Consider the following 19,698-nt stretch of genomic DNA (forward strand, 5'->3'; position numbering starts at 1 on the left):
TCTCTTATGACTTGTGTTGAGATCATGTCGAGCTAAGAGAGACCAACAGCGCTGTATTTCCCACAAGAACTGTAGCTGTCCAATCAGCATTGGACTCACTGTTCTCTGGGGAAACATACCTCATGTGCATTAACACCTTTCCCCTAAACGCTCACATATGCTCATTTAAATTTCAGATATTGCCAGTCCACTGTATGTGTAAGGTGAAATACCTGCGCTAACTATCTATACTCCTGTGGCTTTGGATAAAAGTGTCTGCTAAATAGGATAATGTAAATGCAAATAATTATATATAAGTTACATCACATCTGACATAACTGTCGTGTGTATCGACTTTGTTCTCAGCATCATCTAAAACACTGTTAATGAAGTCCCCAGTGGGTTAAAAGCATTCTGCAAACTATTCAAAACGGGGGAGTGGGGCTGCAACAGTAGGCTACTATATTTTCTAGTTGGAAGGGGAGTGACAGGGAGGAGTTTGAATTTTAGCCGTCAGAATGACACTGCAGTTCTTTCGAATCATTTACATTAATAGTTACCATATTGAAATGATATCACACGAATATCCATACATTAGCTAATTTTGAGGTAAAACGTTATAATAATAACTTAAGTCAATAAATCACTAATTAATTAACGGTCTAATGAAACTGTATTGTACATTCAAATAGAAATGCAAACTATTGGTTATAACCAACAAGGTTAAAGGAACCGTGTGCCTCCTCTTTTGCATTCAGACAAACAACCTCTTTAAAAAAAAACGCATCATGTTTTATTTAAACAGACAGAAATCTGAAGATCGATTATTCCGGGCTATATTTGACTGGTTTTGTATTTTTAGAGTTATACTAGCCTTATAGCCTATATGGTCTTACTCCTTACAGACTGCAGATATTGAGAAAAAAAATTATATATTAAACTATATTATTAAACTAGAATGCTATATTATATATTATAATTGTATACTAAACTGTTATAGTAAAATAGTCATTTATATCATCAGCAGAGCATCTTGATTGCTGCACTCCTCCTCTCCGGAGCGCCGGTGGGCGGAGTCTCACATCCTACAAATTCACATCTGCAGCATCTGCATTCACCTCTCCTCATTTCTGCCACTGACCCAAGAAGAAGCTACCTTCAAAATCCACTAAAAGATGGTAAGACACTTAATTTTAAGACAAATTAAGATTTTGATGCCTTTGAATTGCAAACATGACTGTCCAAACTATTTAAACATGCTTAAAAGTATTGTTTATTTTTCTCTAGACATCCTACACTGACAAAGGTGAAAAGGTAGGTTTAATAACTTGTCCCCTTTCTACTAATATACTAATATTTTACTGCCACCCTGCATTTCGAACTTTTCTTGTGATTCTTATTAAAACTTGTAGGCAACATCATTACACTATTTAGACTAGTCTGTAGATTTATTCTGCTACAAGACTGTTTATTGGAGTAGAAAATATCCAACAATTAAGTCATTGCTGTAATTGTTTTTATATGTCAACAGCATGAGCAGGGTTGGAAACCCTCACTTTCTGGGTTGGAAATGCCAAACAGGTAATTCTTCAACAAAATGTGTTTGTAGATTTAGCTTGTTTCTGAATATTAGAGGCGGTGTCCTGTAGGGAGATGCTATTGGCTCTTTTTAGGGGTGGGAGAAATAAGCATGCAGCTGCAGAAACCACCATCCTCCACTCACTAATTTGTTCCATATTGAGACTTTTGGGGCACTCGCCAGTAAATGGTGCCATTTCCATACGTGTAGAAAAAGTTAAATATGTTTATATACTGTAGCTTCACTTTGAAGTATCAGTTTGCGAATAGTTTGTCATCATTATATGAATGTTCTAAATGTAAAATATATAGATACAGAAAAATAATTTTCTCAAATCTCCCCCATCTTTTCATTCTCTTTGTGTTCCTCTTATTATATAAGTATAGCATCTTATTACTGTATCAAACTGGGTTTTGAGCCCCTGGCGAATCGTGGGCTGGAGACAGGCAGTCGTGATGTTGTGTCTCATATGGTAAAACAAGGGAAGGTGAGATTCAGGTTGTGTCATTATTCCTGTCCATCCTCTTCATTCATTCAACATTCAGTGCATTCTGTAGAAGTCTTGCCAATTTGATCTGCTTCGGGACAAGTTCTCTGATCAATGTTTTCTATTTCCTGTAGATTATTTATGTCTTCACCTCTGCCTTGAATCCTGGTAATAAAGGTAAGACTTATAAACGAATATTGCAGATTTGTGATATTCGATTGTCTTCCTGTATAATCTATCCTTTCCTTGAACAGAGATGGGAGATCACCTGGTAAAACATGGAGATGGTGTTAAAGATGTAGCTTTCACTGTAGAGAACTGTGACTTCCTGGTAGAGGTAAATGCTGATTGTTTCTTCTCATGTTTTATTTCTTAAAAGTGCTTTCTAGGCATCATTTGCAGTGATCACTTTTTGCTTTCTTAAGTTTTCCTGCATAAAGCAAGAGAACGAGGTGCCGTCATCATTAAAGAGTCTCATGTTGTAGAGGATAAGTTTGGAAGGGTGAAGCTGGCAGTGCTGCAGACAGTATGTATAATTTCATGATTTTTTAAAACAAATTAATACTTATATTCAGCAAGAATGTATTAAATGAATCAACATTTATAGTAGGTATTTATAATTTTATGAAAGATTTCGATTTCAAATAAAAGCTGTTCTATTCATCAAGAATCTTGAAAAAGTATGATTTCCACAAAAATGTTTCTTGAGCACTAAATCAGCATGTTAGACACATTTCTGAAGGATCATGTGACACTGAAGACTGGAGTAATGATGCTGAAAAATTAGCTTTGTAATCACAGAAAATAAATTTGATTTTGAAATATATTAAAATGTTTATAATATTGTTTTACTGTACGTATATTTGATTGAATAAATGCAGCCAAAAACATTTTTAAAAATCTTACCAACCACAAACTTTTACACAGTAGTGTGTGTGTGTATTTAAATCTCATCTAATTCTCATACTTTCTCTCTGATTCTTCTTTCCTTATCGTTTTAGTATGGTGATACCACTCATACATTTGTAGAGCGGACAGGATATAGTGGGCTCTTCCTCCCAGGATTCCATGCTCCTCTGTTCTGTAACCCTTTCTTAGCAAAACTGTGAGTGTTCCGATTGTATGATGGCATATAAATATGATTAAATTGTGTTTGCTATTGTTCAATGGTAAAATGACGTGTCCACGTCTTCTCATATAAGAGGTCCAAATCTCAGATCATACATGGATTGTTTTCTATCATTGTCATTGTCTTTGTCTCTTAACATGATTTTTCTTTCGCAGGCCAAGCGGGAAGCTGGACTTCATTGACCATGTGGTTGGAAATCAACCAGATCATGAGATGGTGCCAATAGTGGAGTGGTATAAAACTTTTCTAAACACATCATTGAACTTATTCCAAAATGTATAAATATTAACAGCCAGACAGAATCAGACCTCTGTGCCAGCGTTGTTAAGACTGAAAAGCATAAAAGAAATCACAAAGGTATTCGCTTAGAACTGTGCAAGTCTTTGGGGGGAAACTCCCTATCCATCCCATCCAATCAGAATACACCAAGACACTGCCCCTCCCCAGTGATCAGCAGTGTGTCTCCATGGTGAGGAAGGAGTAAAGACAAAGAGGAAAGATCAGAAGAGAGAATAGATGGAGACGGCAGATGGGATGGTTGAATTTCAGTCTGTGGTCATGGACGACTGATTATTATGCAAGAATATCCCATAGTAATTATGACTCAGCAAAATGATTTTCAAAGGGTCTGAGACACCATCTGAAGACAGTTAGACACAGCAGGGAGGGGAAAGGGAGGAAAAGAGGGTGGTGAGGGGTGGGAATAGCAGAATTATCTAAACCCATCCTATCATGTCCAGCTCTTGTATATGCACTGCTAAAGTCGTGGCCTAATGGTTAGAGAGTTGGACTCATAACCCAAAGGTTGTGGGTTTGAGTCTTGTACCGGTGGGGGGAGTGAATATACAATGCTCTCTCCCACCTTCAATACCATGACCTTCAAAACCCCCAACTGCTCCCTGGGTGCTGCAGCATAAATGGCTGCTCTCTGTGTGTGTGTGTGTGTGTACAGTTTGTATGGGATAAATACAGAGCACTAATTCTGAGTATGGGTCACCATATTTGGCCACATGTCACTTTCACTAAAAATTATTTGATTTTTCATTGACAATTTTTTTTTAGAGTTTTTAAGCAAAAACTCTTGTGGATAACTGTGTTAAATTGATCTGTATGTGTTTGAATGAAGGTATCAGAGGAACCTGCTGTTCCACAGATACTGGTCTGTAGATGACAAGCAGTTACAGACTGAATACAGCGCGCTGCGCTCCATAGTGGTGGCCAACTACGAAGAAACTGTGAAAATGCCAATTAATGAACCAGCTATAGGAAAGCGCAAGTCCCAGATCCAGGCATGTAATATACACATGACATCTACTGTACTTACATTAATCTATCCAATGCATGCATCTATCTATTCATCCAAATAACGTTTCTCTTTTAGGAATATGTGGAGTACTATGGTAGCGCAGGGGTTCAACACATTGCTATGAACACCTCTGACATCATTACAGCAGTGAGTAAACCACAGCCATAAGAGGTCTTACGACATTGATAGAGAAGGCAAACGTGGTAGTGTGCAAAGTTTTAGGTTGTTCTATGTGAATGCTTAAAAAGTTTACTTTGCATTTTAAATAGATGTCAAGAATATGTTTTCAGATCCGTAACCTACGGTGGCCGAGAGAGCTCAACGCGCTGCAACTTAAGAAAACACATGCAAATTGAAAAAACACCAGCAAATTAAGAAAACATCTTCATCAGTTTGACAACACACGCGCTGCAAATCCTCACAACACATGCAAATGAAGAAACGCGCGTTTCTTCATTTGCATGTGTTGTGAGGATTTGCAGCGCGTGTGTTGTCAAACTGATGAAGATGTTTTCTTAATTTGCTGGTGTTTTTTCAATTTGCATGTGTTTTCTTAAGTTGCAGCGCGTTGAGCTCTCTCGGCCACCGTAGTAACCTAAAGGAACGTGGTATGGAGTTCATGGCAGTGCCTGACACTTACTACCAGCAGCTCAAGGAGAAGCTGAAGTCTTCCAAAGTCCAAATTGTTGAGGACATCAACATATTGGAGGTAAGACTATATTTCCAGTTCAAGTAATCAAAGTGTTTTATCAGCGGAGCAATGCAGAGTCTAAATTTGGAATTTGACCTTTGAAGAAAATGTAGCAAAGAGTTATTGGCCAGCTAATAGTCCATTTGAATGCTAATTTCTGTCGCAGGTCAGAAGCAGAATGTGAAAATAGTGTGACACTGTTTTATACAGGAACTTAAAATCTTGGTGGATTATGATGACAATGCCTGCTCCAGATCTTCACCAAACCAGTACAGGACAGACCCACCGTGTTTCTGGAGGTCATCCAGAGACACAACCATCAAGTAAGAAATAATCTAGCAATATTTTATTAATTGTTTCAGAGCAAACATCCATCATATTTAAATTAGAATTTAATTGGTTAGAAATTAAGGTTTCAGAAATGTCTCCTAAATGTATAGCTATGTAGCATTTCTTCCTTTGTAGAGAAAACATAAATAATAGTGCATTTCTCTGTTGTTTCAGGATTTTGGTGCTGGAAATTTTAAATCTCTGTTTGAGGCAATTGAAGCGGACCAGAATGCCAGAGGAAACCTCATCATACTTACACCCAATGGCACATCAGAGAAACTCTGACTTGATCTCTATTCATAGTAAATATGTGCATGGTGCACAAATATTGAAATATGCACAGTAATGTTTTACTTTGTCATATTTATGTTTGGCTTTCAAGCATGTGCCATTATATTTTGTACCCAAGTGTTTCTACAGACACTTCTGAACTTGTGGACCTTTAAAAAAGAAACTGTCTCATGAACATTTCCACCAGTTTCATTTCCATCATATCTCAAAGGATATATTATGTTTAACAGCATTCTGTGGTGGAAATAATATAATATGGTAGTGGAAATTATATTTTTTGGAATGAAATGTCTTCCTGGGGTTTATTTCATTGCTAACATTTTATGTATCCTATATTTTCACAAATACTGTATGCATAATTTTTTACAAAATTATCGGTTGATTGGAAATGAAGAACAATGAAAAGATTCCTCTCCTGAACATAGAACCTTTTCTTTGAATTCTTAACTCAGCAAGTCTCGTTTGTTTCACCTCAAATGCTTCACTGACACAGTCTCCTTAATGTTACAAAAACTTTAAGAACAAAAATGTTGATTGTGCTGAAAATAACGCCACAATTTAAGGACAGTCGTAATTTTTGTCTTAATTGTGTGTCTTTAAAAAATCTATATACTATGAATAAATAAAGTTAAATAAAGACTCGAAATGTGGTGGTATGCTTGTTTTGTTATTACACGAGCGAAACGCTAGAGGTTCAAGAGACTTGCTCGCTTAGCATGCGAGAGGTAGCGGTAGAGGGGTTTTTTTTGTTATTGTAAGGAATGCATATTTTTAACTATTCACTGCCAAGTGTAATACTACATAGTGTATTAATTGTAAAGTTCCATAGTATGCAGGAAAAAAATCAAACAAACATTCACTTGGAAAAATACATAGACTTTTTTATTTTCATTTATATTCAAAATAAAACTCATGAAAGCATATTTAACTTTAATCCAAACAATCAAATAATTAACATGATGAAAATCACATTTTAGCAGTGAACTTTAAAAATGCCCTGAAGTTTTTGCTCAGGACATTTTCCAACTTTACAGAATTTAAAATCTGAGATTCTGGAAATGATTGCTCATTTATCTTCATGTTAAATTGTCATTTGCCCGTGAAAAAATGGCAAATGTCTGTGACGGTCAAGAATATGTTATGCCCTTGTGAATATATTTAAAACCCTTACTCCTAACAGAATTAAAAAATAGTTTCATGTTGACTGAAACTTGTTTACTGCTAATACTTCGTGTGTAAGATGAGTCCTTCTCTAATTGAGGGTTCCTCTGCAGTTCTCCGCAGCACACAGGCAGGGGATCTTCTCATCCTCAATAGGGAATTTGTAATCATAAGTGATCTCTTCATTTAAATCAATAGGTTGCCGAGAGTAGATGACTATTTTCTTTTGAGCTTCCACAGTAATGATTTTGGCATAGCAGTTTGGCTATGGAAGGAAAAACACATAAAAACCAGTAGACATAGAATGTTAAAATGGAAATTCATAATAAACACTAAACAACAAAAGGTAACAATTATTTAGCATATTGAAAATGTATTATGACTAATTACTTAAAAACATTCTGGTCTTACATTGCAACTGTGATTGATGAATCTTGCAAGGTTACCACACTTGGTTGCATCAATGATAGTGTCCTGGTCGACCCGGAACAGATAACTGCTTCCAATACCTTCATTTTCATAGCGCCTTTCACGCATGTCTGCAATCACCTACAAGCAGAATTTGGGATGTAATAAAAATATACAGGAACTTGTGAATTTGCAAGACATTTATTGCTTGAAAAAAAGCCATTACTGATGTTTTAACAGAAATGAGTGCTGAAATATCTAACTATGTGTTTTAAGTTCAGTTTTGTGTGTTGTGTATCTCACCTGCCGAATGCTCTGGCCTACATATTCAATTATCATTTCATCTGCAGCAACGGGTTCCTCTGCAAACAGCCCCCAGTCATGAATACGACTCCTGCCAAAACGCAGCTTCTTCTTACGGAACTGTAAAGAGGGAAAATATTTACACTCCTGGTGGACCAAAAAAACGAAGTAGCAAAATAGTGCTGTTGTGGAAGATTTTGGTGTTTCTGGTGATTCTAGCATTTGTTATGCTGTTGTTGCAACAGCTGGTCTTACCTTGAGTTGGTTGAATTTGAGGAGGTCGCTGTCACAGCTGAAGGAGGATAACAGGCGACGCTGTTCAGCTCGGAGTTCTGATCCTGATCTGGATGAAGGTGGAATCTGAGCTGGCATACTCTTCCCCTGCATAGATCAGCATATAATCTCAAATGACTGTAAATTAATTTTAAAGGTACATTACGTCATGACTCATATTCATGAAAACATCTTGGTCTTGGACATTATACTGACACCTACTGGTTTATGTTTATGACAGTAAATTGGTCAAATTGCACAACACACCTGGTCATGTCTCAACATGGTGACCATGGTAGAATAAAAGAGTTTTTTCTAGGCCACTGGAATGATTGAGTTTTCATTTCATGTGAGTTATATTTGTAATTTCTTTAGGAGTAAAACTTATTTGATTAAATTAAGTTTATTTTAAATGTATACTTATTTTATTAAATTACTTGGTGCACCTTTAAATCACACAGCGAAAAACATGACGCAGAGAAATAACTGATAGTATTTTTAAGTTCTTTAAACATGTATGTTTACAAATAATTGACAACCTGTAGCAGAAAAATAAAAAAGGAAAATTTTCTCTCTAGTGTTTTATTTCTTAGTATTACTTCTATATTACTATTATGTCATTTTTCATATTTAGTTTTCATTGTTATTTAAGTTTTAGTAATGTTATTATGTGCAATTGTCATTTTTTTCTTAGTTTGGGAGGTTTTTATATAGCTTTAAAGTCACCATGAAATCAAAATTGAAAATTCTTATTTTTTAATGGAATACTGTAGTGTTTATTATAAATAATTTATCCGTGCACTTCATTATTTTTTTTAATTCATGTGCCCTCGTAATCTTTAAACAAAAACGTTAACCTCCCCTCCCCCTCAAAACGACTCATCTTCTCTTCCGGTCACGAGCTATGGCGCAAGGGCGGAGCTAGAGACGTGAGGGGTAAACGCTGGGATAAACGACGTCCAACTCTCTAAACATTAGGCCATAAAGAGACGTGAGGGGTAAACGCTGGGGAAAAGCTGAAGCTGAAGCCACTTAGCACTGACACCAGTCATGAGGGAGTACGTTCTGCATAAACATTGAAAAGATATTAGGATATTACGATAACATTACTCTTAGGACATTGCAAACTATTTTTTTTTTCATGAATATGACTTAACCTGATGGAGGACGCGCTCAGTCATTCAGGCAGTCTCTCTCTCTCTCTCTCTCTCTCTCTATCTCTCTCTTGCGCGCACGCCATTGATCGTCGTCGTCATCCTTAATAAATAAAACATTTATTCATGCTTGGGTGTCGGCTGTGAATCCAGTGGAGAGAAATCCCCCACAACTGCATCTGCCTCCCCAACTTCCAATGATCCAATCAATTCCCGAAGGATGAAATCAAGTCCCGCCCTCTCATTTCAGATGGCATTTCACTCGGCTATATGTCACAGTAGCGAAGAAAAGACAATCGCAACTTCCGTTTCATGCCGACTTTAATTTATTTTTATTTCAGGTTTAGTAATTTTAGTACTTCAACGGCAACTTGTTTAATTTAGTTGCCAAGGCCTATGTTTTTAATTTAATGCTGTTTTATTTCATTTCAACTATATTTCAGAGGCCAAAAACAACATTTAAAGGTTTTAGATAACAATAACAACACTGTTTCTTTCTCACCAGATTATCTACAATAAACTCTTCTGAAGCAGAAAGTTCATCCCTGAGATATCGCAGCTTTTCTCTCTTACTGATGAAGTAATAACCCTCACTGCGCGCACAGCCTGTCATGTGATTCCTGATCCCATCCCGCCATCTTCTCAGCCTGTCATCAGGAGTGCTGGTTGGTGCAGCAGAGTCAAGGAACAAACAACAGAGCAATATACATATGGAAAATAGATTTGACAATATATGTTAACACGTGTCCACTGGATAAAAAAAAAACATTAAGCATTTTGACTATGACGTGTATATTATGTGTTGAAGGATATGAGGATGTGGGACCCAGCGTGTGCTGTTCAACCAATCACATTCTTTATCCTCCACCACAAGCCTCTCATAGGTGGCCTTCAGGTGCTTGATCTCCTCCTCATTCACCCCTTTAGTCCACACAGCATGGAGGATTAACTTCTCTCTTCTCTCAGAACGTGGAGAGAAGACAAGATGACGTGTGGATGATGATTCTCTCCACCTTCTCCACACAAAAGAAGACTCCTGGAGCCTTTGATTCTCATTATGATGACGTTTGTCCTCTAGTATACGCTTCTCTCTGTGGGCTTCTGGTGGTCTTTGTTCAGTCCTTATATCTGAGACACAATTCAAAGGCCCCAAAACCTGATTTGAAAAAGATTTTTTTGTCACATTGTTCACTTGTAAGGCCGAATGAGTATTTATATTTGTATACTGTTTTGTCTGTTGTAATTCAATCATCCGTCTTTTCATTTTAAGCCGGTCTCGACACCTTTTCAAGCGTGCTGTGTCTAAACAAGTTATTCCACATGAGGGGACATGACGGTCATGAGGTGTATGACTATTATTTATACTGAAATTATTAGTTTGTGCATCTGACTGTGCAAAACCAGAGTTGTGATGATGGAGTCCACTAGCCCACAGCTCTCTATGCAGAACATTTCTCTCTCCATGGTTTTGGACTGGTGGAGACGGAGACATGTCTCTCCCTGGAGTCCTTGGGATCCCGCTGTCAGCACATGGAGAAAGAACGGGGTTGCAGGGGCTTCCCATTCTTAGTGAGGTCTCTTGCAGTAATCCCGATGGTATTATTCTCTCAAAGTGATAAACTTGACATGGACCATTGACCCTGCCTGGTGTTTTTGGTATTTCCTCATACGTGGGGTATGAGAAATGGAGAGGAGGACAGTGGTAAATGGGTGAGGAGGGAAGTTCCTGGATGCCTGTGGGAGAGGGGGGAGCTGGTAGTGGTGTAGGTGGTCCTGGAGGTAGAATATGATCCTCAGTCTCCTCCATTTCCAGAAATCCACCAGGTGTGTGAGGCAGTTCCACCTCCTCAATAGTAGGAGGTGAAAATCTCTGTCCCAGCTCCATTTCAGGGTCACTGTCGGACAAAGATCCAGTGGGTGTGATGGGTCGGAGGTTCTCAGAATCCTCCAGTGTTTCTCCAGTGACTCTCTGGTCCTCTGAATCTGTAGAATATTGAATAGTCTCCAAATCATCTGAAAGCAGAAAGATCCAGATTCTGTAACTAACAACTACTTGATAATCTGTTGATCATTTATTTGATTAGTCTAACATTACAAATATGCAAATGTAAGTCTATATAATGCAATAATGCTGTATGAAATGTATTAAATGCTATATAAAATGGATTTAAATATAAAGGTTACAATATAAATAAAAAAGGTTTGAAACAGTTGAAATATCCAAAAATACAGTAATACAGAAATGTTAATATTACAATATAACATTATATTGTTTTAATATAAATTAATTATTTATTTAATAATTAAATAATTATTCATAATAATTCATATTATTGTAGAAAAAAAACCTTATTAACTAATAAAGAAAATAGTTACTGAATATATATATATATATATATATATATATATATATATATATAATTTACATCTAGATGCACTGATTGAGATAGTAAGTTATGAGTTAAGAGACAGAAGTTATAGTAATGGTCAGACAAATGTGGAATACTGGCAAAATCAGTTATTAAAAAAAAAATTAAAATGTATATACAGGTGTATCTCAATAAATTAGAATGTCGTGGAAAAGTTCATTTATTTCAGTAATTCAACTCAAATTGTGAATGTGTGAGTTGGAATGAAGCGCACGACCAAGGATGAATCCAGGAGTAAATCCAACATTCAGCAACACAAATGCAAATCAACATCAATATTCAACATTAACAGTGGACAAAGGAGCAGGGGAGAACACAGGACTTAAGTACAGAAACGTAATTAGGGAGAACTGAAACTGGTGTGGAGCTAATTAATCAAAAAACATGGAAACTAATAGACACGGGAACTCAGGGAAATGTGGAAACAGAAACTAAACCAAAACAGAACATAACCGTGACATATATATATATATGCAGGTGTGTGTGCATGCATGTGTTTGCTTGTATACTTTTGTGTTTAGAAATTTACCTAGAAAATCTAAATCAAATTTCATACATTATGAAATATGTGGTTTTCAGCTTGTTTACTGAGGGGTTGTAAGGCAGTATTTTCCTTTTCTTTTCCTTTTATTGGCTTAATTTTGCTATTTTGAGTAAAGCTGTTATTGACAAATGTGTATCATAAAAAGTTATGAAAGAAAATATAAAAACTAAAAAAAAAACTGAAAAGGTGTTGGAAATGTGGCATGGATCAGTGAACAGTAAACTCTTACCTGACAGTCCTCTGTATGTAGGAGACGGTGGGCTTAGCAGCTCTGACTCCTGGTCTGAGAAGAATATCACCGGGTCTGGGAGCTTTAGTTTGTTTGTTAAACAGTGTTTAACTGGGTCCTGTAATGTGTATCTGAGAGGCTCAGGTAGTTTCAGACCTTGCATATACACTCTTACGCTCAGTTCCTCCCCTGGGTCTTCTGTTCTAGCTGGATCCAAATCTGCAAGAGCCGAACCACAAATTACATTCATCAACACTGATGATTTAGACATGTCTTAATGTTTTGATATACCAGTTGAGGTAAAAAAAAGAACAGAATGAGAAAATATTAAGAATTCTCAAAAACATCAGATGTGCAGATAACTGAAACACATACATTCTCCTTGCAATATAATGTAAATAATAAAAAAGGACAAAAAAGTTGTCTTATGAATATTTTCATTACTAAATGTCAAGTTTAAATCTTTGATTAAAGGGATAGTTCACCCAAAAATTAAAATTCTGTCATTCCCCTTGTCGTTCCAAACCCGTAAGACTTTCGTTCATCTTCAGAACACAAATTAAGATATTTTTGATGAAATCCGAGAGCTTTCTGACCCTCAATGAACTAACCAAATAATTCATGGTCCATATCACTTTCTACTGAATCTGGTGCACACGGGGTCACAGGGGGGTCGAGATCTTCTTCCCAGTGTGTGAAAGATGAGTCAACAGGTGTGTGAATCATCTCTTGGTTTTCATTATCATCCTCATCTGAAGATATCCATATAGTCTCTTCTATTTTTCTCTCCTCATGTGGAATTTCAGAAAAATAACTTTCACAATCCAACTGATCATCCTCCCCAGAAGACAAAGTGTCTAAGGAATTGTCGCTTCTGTCATCCGAGGAGTCAAAGACAGATCTAGAGGAAACTGAGGAGTCAATAACAGATGGAGAAGAAGCTGAGGAGTCAGAGACAGTTCTGGGAGAGGATAATGAGTCGTATCCTTGGCTTTTAGAAGCAGAGGAGTTTGAACGTGTTTGGCTGATAGTATCTGAAAGGTATAAAGAGACATAATAAAGTTGTCATACAAGATGCCATCCAAAAGTTTGGATTCAGTAAGATTATTCAATGTTTTTGAAGTCTCTTATGCTCACCAAGGCTTTATGATTTAAAATAACTGTTTTCTATTTTAATATATTTTAAAGTGTAATTTATTCCTGTGACGGCAAAGCTGAATTTTCAGCTGCCATTACTCCAGTCTTCAGTGTTACATGATCCTTCAGAAATAATTATAATATACTGATTTGCTGCTCAAGAAACACTTCTTATTATCATTGTTGCAAACAGTTGTGCTGCTTAATGTTTTGTGGAAAATGATTTTTTTTTCAGTATTTTGATGAATAGAAAGTTCAAAAGAATGGCATTTATTAAATTTGTTTGAAACATTATAAACATATTTACTGTCTCTTTTAATCATTGTAATGCATCCTGAATAAAAAAATTCATTTTTTTTTAAAATAATTTACTGTTCCCAAACTTTTGAATGATAGTGTTTGTATTTGTATATGAATTGTACATTAAATACATATAATTACTTTATTTAACAATTGACACAAATATCAGTGAATACCTGTATCTGAGTGATCTTCATCCTCTATGATAACACAGGGACCACTCTCCTTATCTTCATCAATTTTCATCTCATCACCCTCCTGAAAAACACAATGACACCATCAAACCCTTGTCCATTCGTGACAGGTGAAGGATCCTCTCAAAATCTTCCAAGCAAACCTCACAATTTCAGCTTAATATCACTTTTATACAAGTGCATCTTTAGTTATAAGAGTGAAATAATACCTGAGCAGACACATGAACTTCCTCAGATTTGGCATTCTCTTCTTTGTCAGAATTCTCTTCATCTTCTTCTTCCTCACTATCTAATGCCAGAGGCCTGGAATGCCTGCGTTTCACCATGGTGTCTTCACTGACACTTTTGGTTGTGTCCTCTTCAACATTATGCGGGGCTGTTTGCTGCTCTGACTCTTTGAAATAAATGTTGACCATATTTTGTCAGTCTGTAAGATTACTTTAAATGCAATTAGGATGCAAATTGAAGACAGATGCAAAAGCGCAATTTCAACTTCATACAGTACATGTCTGAACAATATTACAAAACTATGGGGAGAATGTTTACACCTCAGAGTAAAAGCAAACAAAACTGTGAAATAAAGGTAAGATAAAGATATTATGTTGCATTTTGAATTTACAATTGGAAGACATATACAGTATAAAGTCACAGTTAACTTAGAGTGAAACCGCTAATTCCAAACTGACCTTCATCCTCAGAGTGCTCAAGACCAAGAGGACAGATCCTTTTGACATCATTGGAGGCTTGACTTAATGGATCCTTCCTCTTTAACTGACATGAACACATATCATAATTCAAAATCACAACACAATCCTAATAAAAAAATAAAATTAATGTCTTTGCTTTACATTACTGTTTGACAAGGTTGCCAGGTTTGTGAAACAAAACTAGCCCAGACTAAAAAACTAACTGTTTGACTTAATTTAATGAAAGTGCAGACAATACTGAAGTGCATAATACATACTAAATCAGTTATTGTACTGTATATTTTAAAATGTATATGAAGTGCCAAGTTTGTACCTTAAAAGATGGTAGTTTGATGCCACCATGCAGACTTATTTTTCCTGTGCCCAATACAGAGCCTTCAACCCCTGCATTCCCCATTCTTAGGTTCTGCTCCATCGTTCTGAGCATTGTATCTTTATTTCCTTCCAATTTAACAGTTGGGTTGGACACCTGGATGTGCACAATATGATATATATGAAAACAATGTTGAAATGGAAATATAGATTGACACTACACAGTTTATCAATACAGCTGAAATAAGAATCAAATCCCACCTTAGACACCTGTTCTTTGTCATCCCACCACTGATCAAACGCTTTGAATGCCACAATCTCAATCATCTTGCGATATATGTCTTTCTTTATGATAGCCCGTAGCTCTGAAGCAACAACAGCTAGAACTCGATCCACTGTTGCCTTATGGGGTGATTCTTTCATAGGGACATAACCTGGTGGAGGTACTGAGGGGTCAAACCTGGGCATGGGGGTAGGAGGACAAGGCGGTCCATACCTCAATATGGCAGATGAACACCCATCGGAAGGGTAAGGTGGGTGATGAGTCATGAAATTAAAGGGTGGAGGGAGGAAGGGTGGTGAGAATGAGGTTTGTCCTTGTGTTATTCTAGTAGGAATGGGAAGAGGTACTTGGCTACCCTGCCAGTTGGGTGGCCTACCGACTTTCTGGATCTTTGGAGGAGGGAAGAATGAACAAGAAGAACTAGGCAGAGTGTATCCAGATAACAATGGAGCCCTAGGTGGAGGAGGACCCATTTTTAAGGGTAAATTAGGAGATGGAAGGGAGGGGTAGTGAGCAGATGGTGGAATGAGGATTGGAGGTGGGGGTATTTCAGGTATGGGAGGGGGTAAAGAGTTCCTGTTGCTGCAGATCACTGGTATACTACACGGCTGATCTGAAGTATCTTCACCTTCATCTGGGTTGACCCTGGGCTTCCTGGCTGATTGAAGTTCATGATCGTCTTTTGCCACGTCACAGAGCTGAATGAGACTCACATCCTCAATGCCAGATAAACTTTCTCTTGGATGAGAGCCATTATTACACGCAATAGATGATGTATGGTCATGGTTTAGGACAACATCTGTGGAACAAGAAGGAGAGGGGCTGGGAGCTTTGAGAGAAGGTTGAGGATGATAGTCTGGATCATGCTCTTCAGTAGTTGAAGTCTCTGAGTCTGAACTCTCTTGGTTCAGAAGGGGCAGAACTGGACTTCCAGCACTAAGAAGCATCTGGATACGAGAGTCCAGGCTGTCAGGCTTTGATTCTGGAGCAGGAGATTCAGGAGAAGGACACTGCACTATGGGCTCTGAAAGATCTTTTGTGGTTTCAGAGGAAGGACACGGTCTCGGGGTATATGAGTGAGAAGACTGAGTTTGTGGTGAACAATGATTTTGGTTCACCTCTTGAGTTGTCTTACAAGGTACTTGAGTGCTACTGAAAGTATTTTCTGATGTATTTGCATGTATCTGCATATCAGGGTGAATGTGATGAACATTCACTCCAATAGACTTTTGAGGCAGTATCTCCAAATTAGGAAGTGATGGTCGATCTTCAGCAACAGATCTGTGATTAACACTGAGGCCCTTGACTAAGCCAGTAAAGTTTTGGCGTGTGAAATTATCTGAAAGTGATGGTGTGGTTGGAGCTTCCTGAAATTTACTAAAAGGCAGTTGATTGGCCACAGGTCCAGAGCGGTAATGACCTCCCCTATATACAGGTCTATGGATATAGTGGTGCTGTGGCCTACGGTTGTATGCGTTTTGGTACTTGCTCTCAAGAGGTCTGACCCGGTGTCCTCCACGAACATGATTGTTAAGGTGAGAATTGCGTCCTGGAGTTCTTTGCCTATTTGAGAAGCTGCCATTTTGAGAGGGAGCTCCACCTAGCATCCAAAAGTTTTGCACAGCACCTTGAATGCTAGTTTTTTTGAAGGCTGCTTGAGTTACATGACCAGGCTGAAGCTGTGAGATGTTTGGGATGGACTGTTGAATAAAAGGAACACTGGAGGCAGTATTTATCAGAGTAGACTCATTTGGGGTCCTCTCACACTGAGATGGTGTGCCTGGTCTACTGTGGGTCAGAGAAGGGGTGCAAGGGGTATCTTGGTATTGAGGGGTCTGCCAGAAGCTACTAGGTGTGTCCTGTTGCATGCTGGAGTAGGCGGTATCCGTGGATAATGGAGTAGAACAATCCAGTGAAGGGGAGCCATTACATATTGAGGATGATGATGATGATAATGTGTATGACAGCTTCTTCAGTGGTTCATACTCCTGAAAGATTGAAAGCGACTTGCAAGTTAACAAAAAATAATAGTAATATATTGCAATGCCATAAGCTCTTGCTGTACTGTTTGTGATGATCTCTAACTGTTGCACATCTCATGTGATGTTATACAGCAAAGTATAACTCAAGTAAGTGGAGAGTTCCAAGCATGAAGATATTACATATAATAATATATTATGTACGACAACAATATAATATAATGTAAAGTCATCCCTCACACAGTTATGGGAGATGGATTTAAGCGATTTAAGCTATTAAACTATATTACATCACTAAAAGAAATTAGAAATAAAAGTTTAAATAATGAGAAATAAATAATCAAATATTCCTGCTGACAGTTGAGGTAACAACAGATTTTTAGGGGGCTGAGAAAAGGGGTGAAAAAGACAAGCAATGCCTATGGTTTGTACTCACAGTTAAAGCATCAGTGAATGAGGATGGTGACTGGGGTGGCCAGGCTTCTTCTCCAACAGGGAGAGTAAAAGGTGTATATAAACCACTAACAAGCATCTGGAAGTATCGGTTCCTCTTCACACCTAAAACCAGTTAATGAAGATCATGAATCGTGTAATGATTCATACCAATGCAAATACAGTGAATGTGGCAATTGCAACAGATTGCATAGACATGTTTATGAAATATTTTATTTAGAAGATACTGATATTATAGAAATATCAGAGGTATTATAGAAAAACTGAGAAGTGAGAGTATAGAAATGTATTTACCTTTGGGGTCAAACTCCACATGGACGTTGTTTCCCATCACAGAAGTGTTGTGCAGATTTTTTACTGCATTATTTGCTGCATTTACAGATTCAAAAACAACCTTTGCTATTCCTAAATGCTTCTTATTCTTTGGATTGTATAAAACTTTCAAATCTTGAACTTCTCCAAAATGTTTACACATTTCAGCTAGGAATCCATCTCTAATGTTGTCATTAAGCCTCGCAAATGTCAACTCCTTTGGCGCTCCAACATAATCCTCATCAACCTAAAAAAAAAATAATAATTATTAGAGTTTTATTGACATGGCATTATTTTTGTTGTTCTGTTTTGAATGTGAAAACCCCACAGGAAATTGCAATTGCTCAGACAGCATACATTAACATCAGTTTGATACTTGATAGGAATCCATCTCTAATGTTGTCATTAAGCCTCGCAAATGTCAACTCCTTTGGCGCTCCAACATAATCCTCATCAACCTAAAAAAAAAAATAATAATTATTAGAGTTTTATTGACATGGCATTATTTTTGTTGTTCTGTTTTGAATGTGAAAACCCCACAGGAAATTGCAATTGCTCAGACAGCATACATTAACATCAGTTTGATACTTGTGAGAAATTACTATTAATTTGATAACGCTTCAGATGACATGATGAAAAATGTTCGGGAAACTTGTTCGGGATCTCAGAGACCTCAGGAATAAAATAACTTGTATTGAATTTAATTATACTGAATATTAGTTATACGCTTATTCATTTTGAAAACTTGCATTTAATGTAACCTGTTACTAACCTTAAATTTAGGGAGTGGGAAATCTGCTTCATTGAATTTTGTCCAAAAACGTGCAATTCTGGGATCTCGTACAGCATCCACAGGGAAACATTTAGGATGCTGGCAGACAACGATTTAGTAAGCTTTTGTACAATGCAGAATACAACTAGCATGTGTAAATATGATTAGATCTCATTAAGTTGGATAACTAATCATTATGTTAACCTCTATATAAATATTAGTCGCTATTATTGTTTTGCTTGAAACCAGATGTACTCACCGGTGCGCTGAAGTGCTGTCCATCATAGCGGTACAGTTTCTGACTTCCGCCGATCAAAACCGGATCAATAATCAGTTTGTAACAACTCCAGTTTGGAGTTGCGTCTGTCAGGGGATCACAACTATCGGTTTTTACTAATGCACCTAAAATGGAGAATCACAGCACACGATGAAAAGAAGACGGAAACTCTGAGTCATGAATATATAAGTTGGCCTAAAACAGATATTTTGATACAGGTTTATTTCTTACCGTTATCTATCTGTTGACCCTCCTTTTCGACGCTTACGTACATGATTCGCAGTCATTGTACAATGTTAGTAAAATGCTGTTCATAGGACGCTGATTAAAACGATATTTCCTGTAAATATCAGGAGGTTGTTGTCAGGAGTACATTGTAGGTCGTACGTGTCTCCCAAGAGGAGCAGCGCATCACTGCTGCACAACAGGTGGGAGGAACCTGCCGCCACACCCGCGCTGTCATCAGGACCGAGAGAAGACGATCAGCAGAATCTCGCTGTTAGGCCAATGAAATATTATAGATAACCAACTCAAAATATTAACTTTTAAAATATTTACAACAATATCTGCTGGTGTAAAATATTTCAATGAAAAAACACACTACAAACGTATAATAATAATAATAATAATAATAATAATAATAATAATAATAATATCAAGTATTTTTTAATCTGGTTCC

General features: G+C 37.2%; 1 protein-coding gene, 1 long non-coding RNA gene and 1 pseudogene across 2 annotated transcripts; 2 read left to right on the top strand and 1 right to left on the bottom strand.

Moving 5' to 3' along the window:
- Positions 1-673: 673 nt before the first annotated feature.
- LOC107555094 (4-hydroxyphenylpyruvate dioxygenase-like) lies at positions 674-6,347 on the top strand (annotated as a pseudogene).
- Positions 1,087-1,537, top strand: LOC107555110 (uncharacterized). Its single transcript, XR_001605138.1, has 3 exons — positions 1,087-1,157; positions 1,267-1,293; positions 1,511-1,537. It is a non-coding gene; the product is annotated as an uncharacterized lncRNA (long non-coding RNA).
- Positions 6,348-6,922: 575 nt separating the features above from the next.
- Positions 6,923-19,293, bottom strand: setd1bb (SET domain containing 1B, histone lysine methyltransferase b). Its single transcript, XM_016237787.1, has 18 exons — positions 19,251-19,293; positions 19,002-19,144; positions 18,743-18,841; positions 17,953-18,217; positions 17,642-17,763; positions 15,205-17,214; positions 14,945-15,100; positions 14,611-14,695; positions 14,134-14,318; positions 13,907-13,988; positions 12,905-13,327; positions 12,294-12,512; positions 9,905-11,104; positions 9,594-9,760; positions 7,920-8,045; positions 7,665-7,784; positions 7,365-7,502; positions 6,923-7,218 (listed from the first exon to the last, which is right to left on the bottom strand). Exons 1-18 carry the CDS (start codon positions 19,291-19,293, stop codon positions 7,045-7,047), a joined length of 5,757 nt encoding a protein of 1,918 aa, XP_016093273.1. The 3' UTR covers positions 6,923-7,044.
- Positions 19,294-19,698: the final 405 nt, after the last annotated feature.

This window comes from Sinocyclocheilus grahami, unplaced genomic scaffold (assembly GCF_001515645.1).
Source record: "Sinocyclocheilus grahami isolate Dianchi unplaced genomic scaffold, SAMN03320097.WGS_v1.1 scaffold525.1, whole genome shotgun sequence".
Lineage (NCBI taxonomy): Eukaryota > Metazoa > Chordata > Actinopteri > Cypriniformes > Cyprinidae > Sinocyclocheilus > Sinocyclocheilus grahami.

Excerpts from the sequence above, each read along its gene's own strand:
- setd1bb (XM_016237787.1), bottom strand. The coding sequence starts at position 19,293 with ATGTACGTAAGCGTCGAAAAGGAGGGTCAACAGATAGATAACG. Across the intron at positions 18,842-19,001 it reads GACAGCACTTCAGCGCACCG|CATCCTAAATGTTTCCCTGT; the intron begins GTGAGTACATCT and ends GTTGTCTGCCAG. Across the intron at positions 13,328-13,906 it reads TGAAGATCACTCAGATACAG|ATACTATCAGCCAAACACGT; the intron begins GTATTCACTGAT and ends TATACCTTTCAG.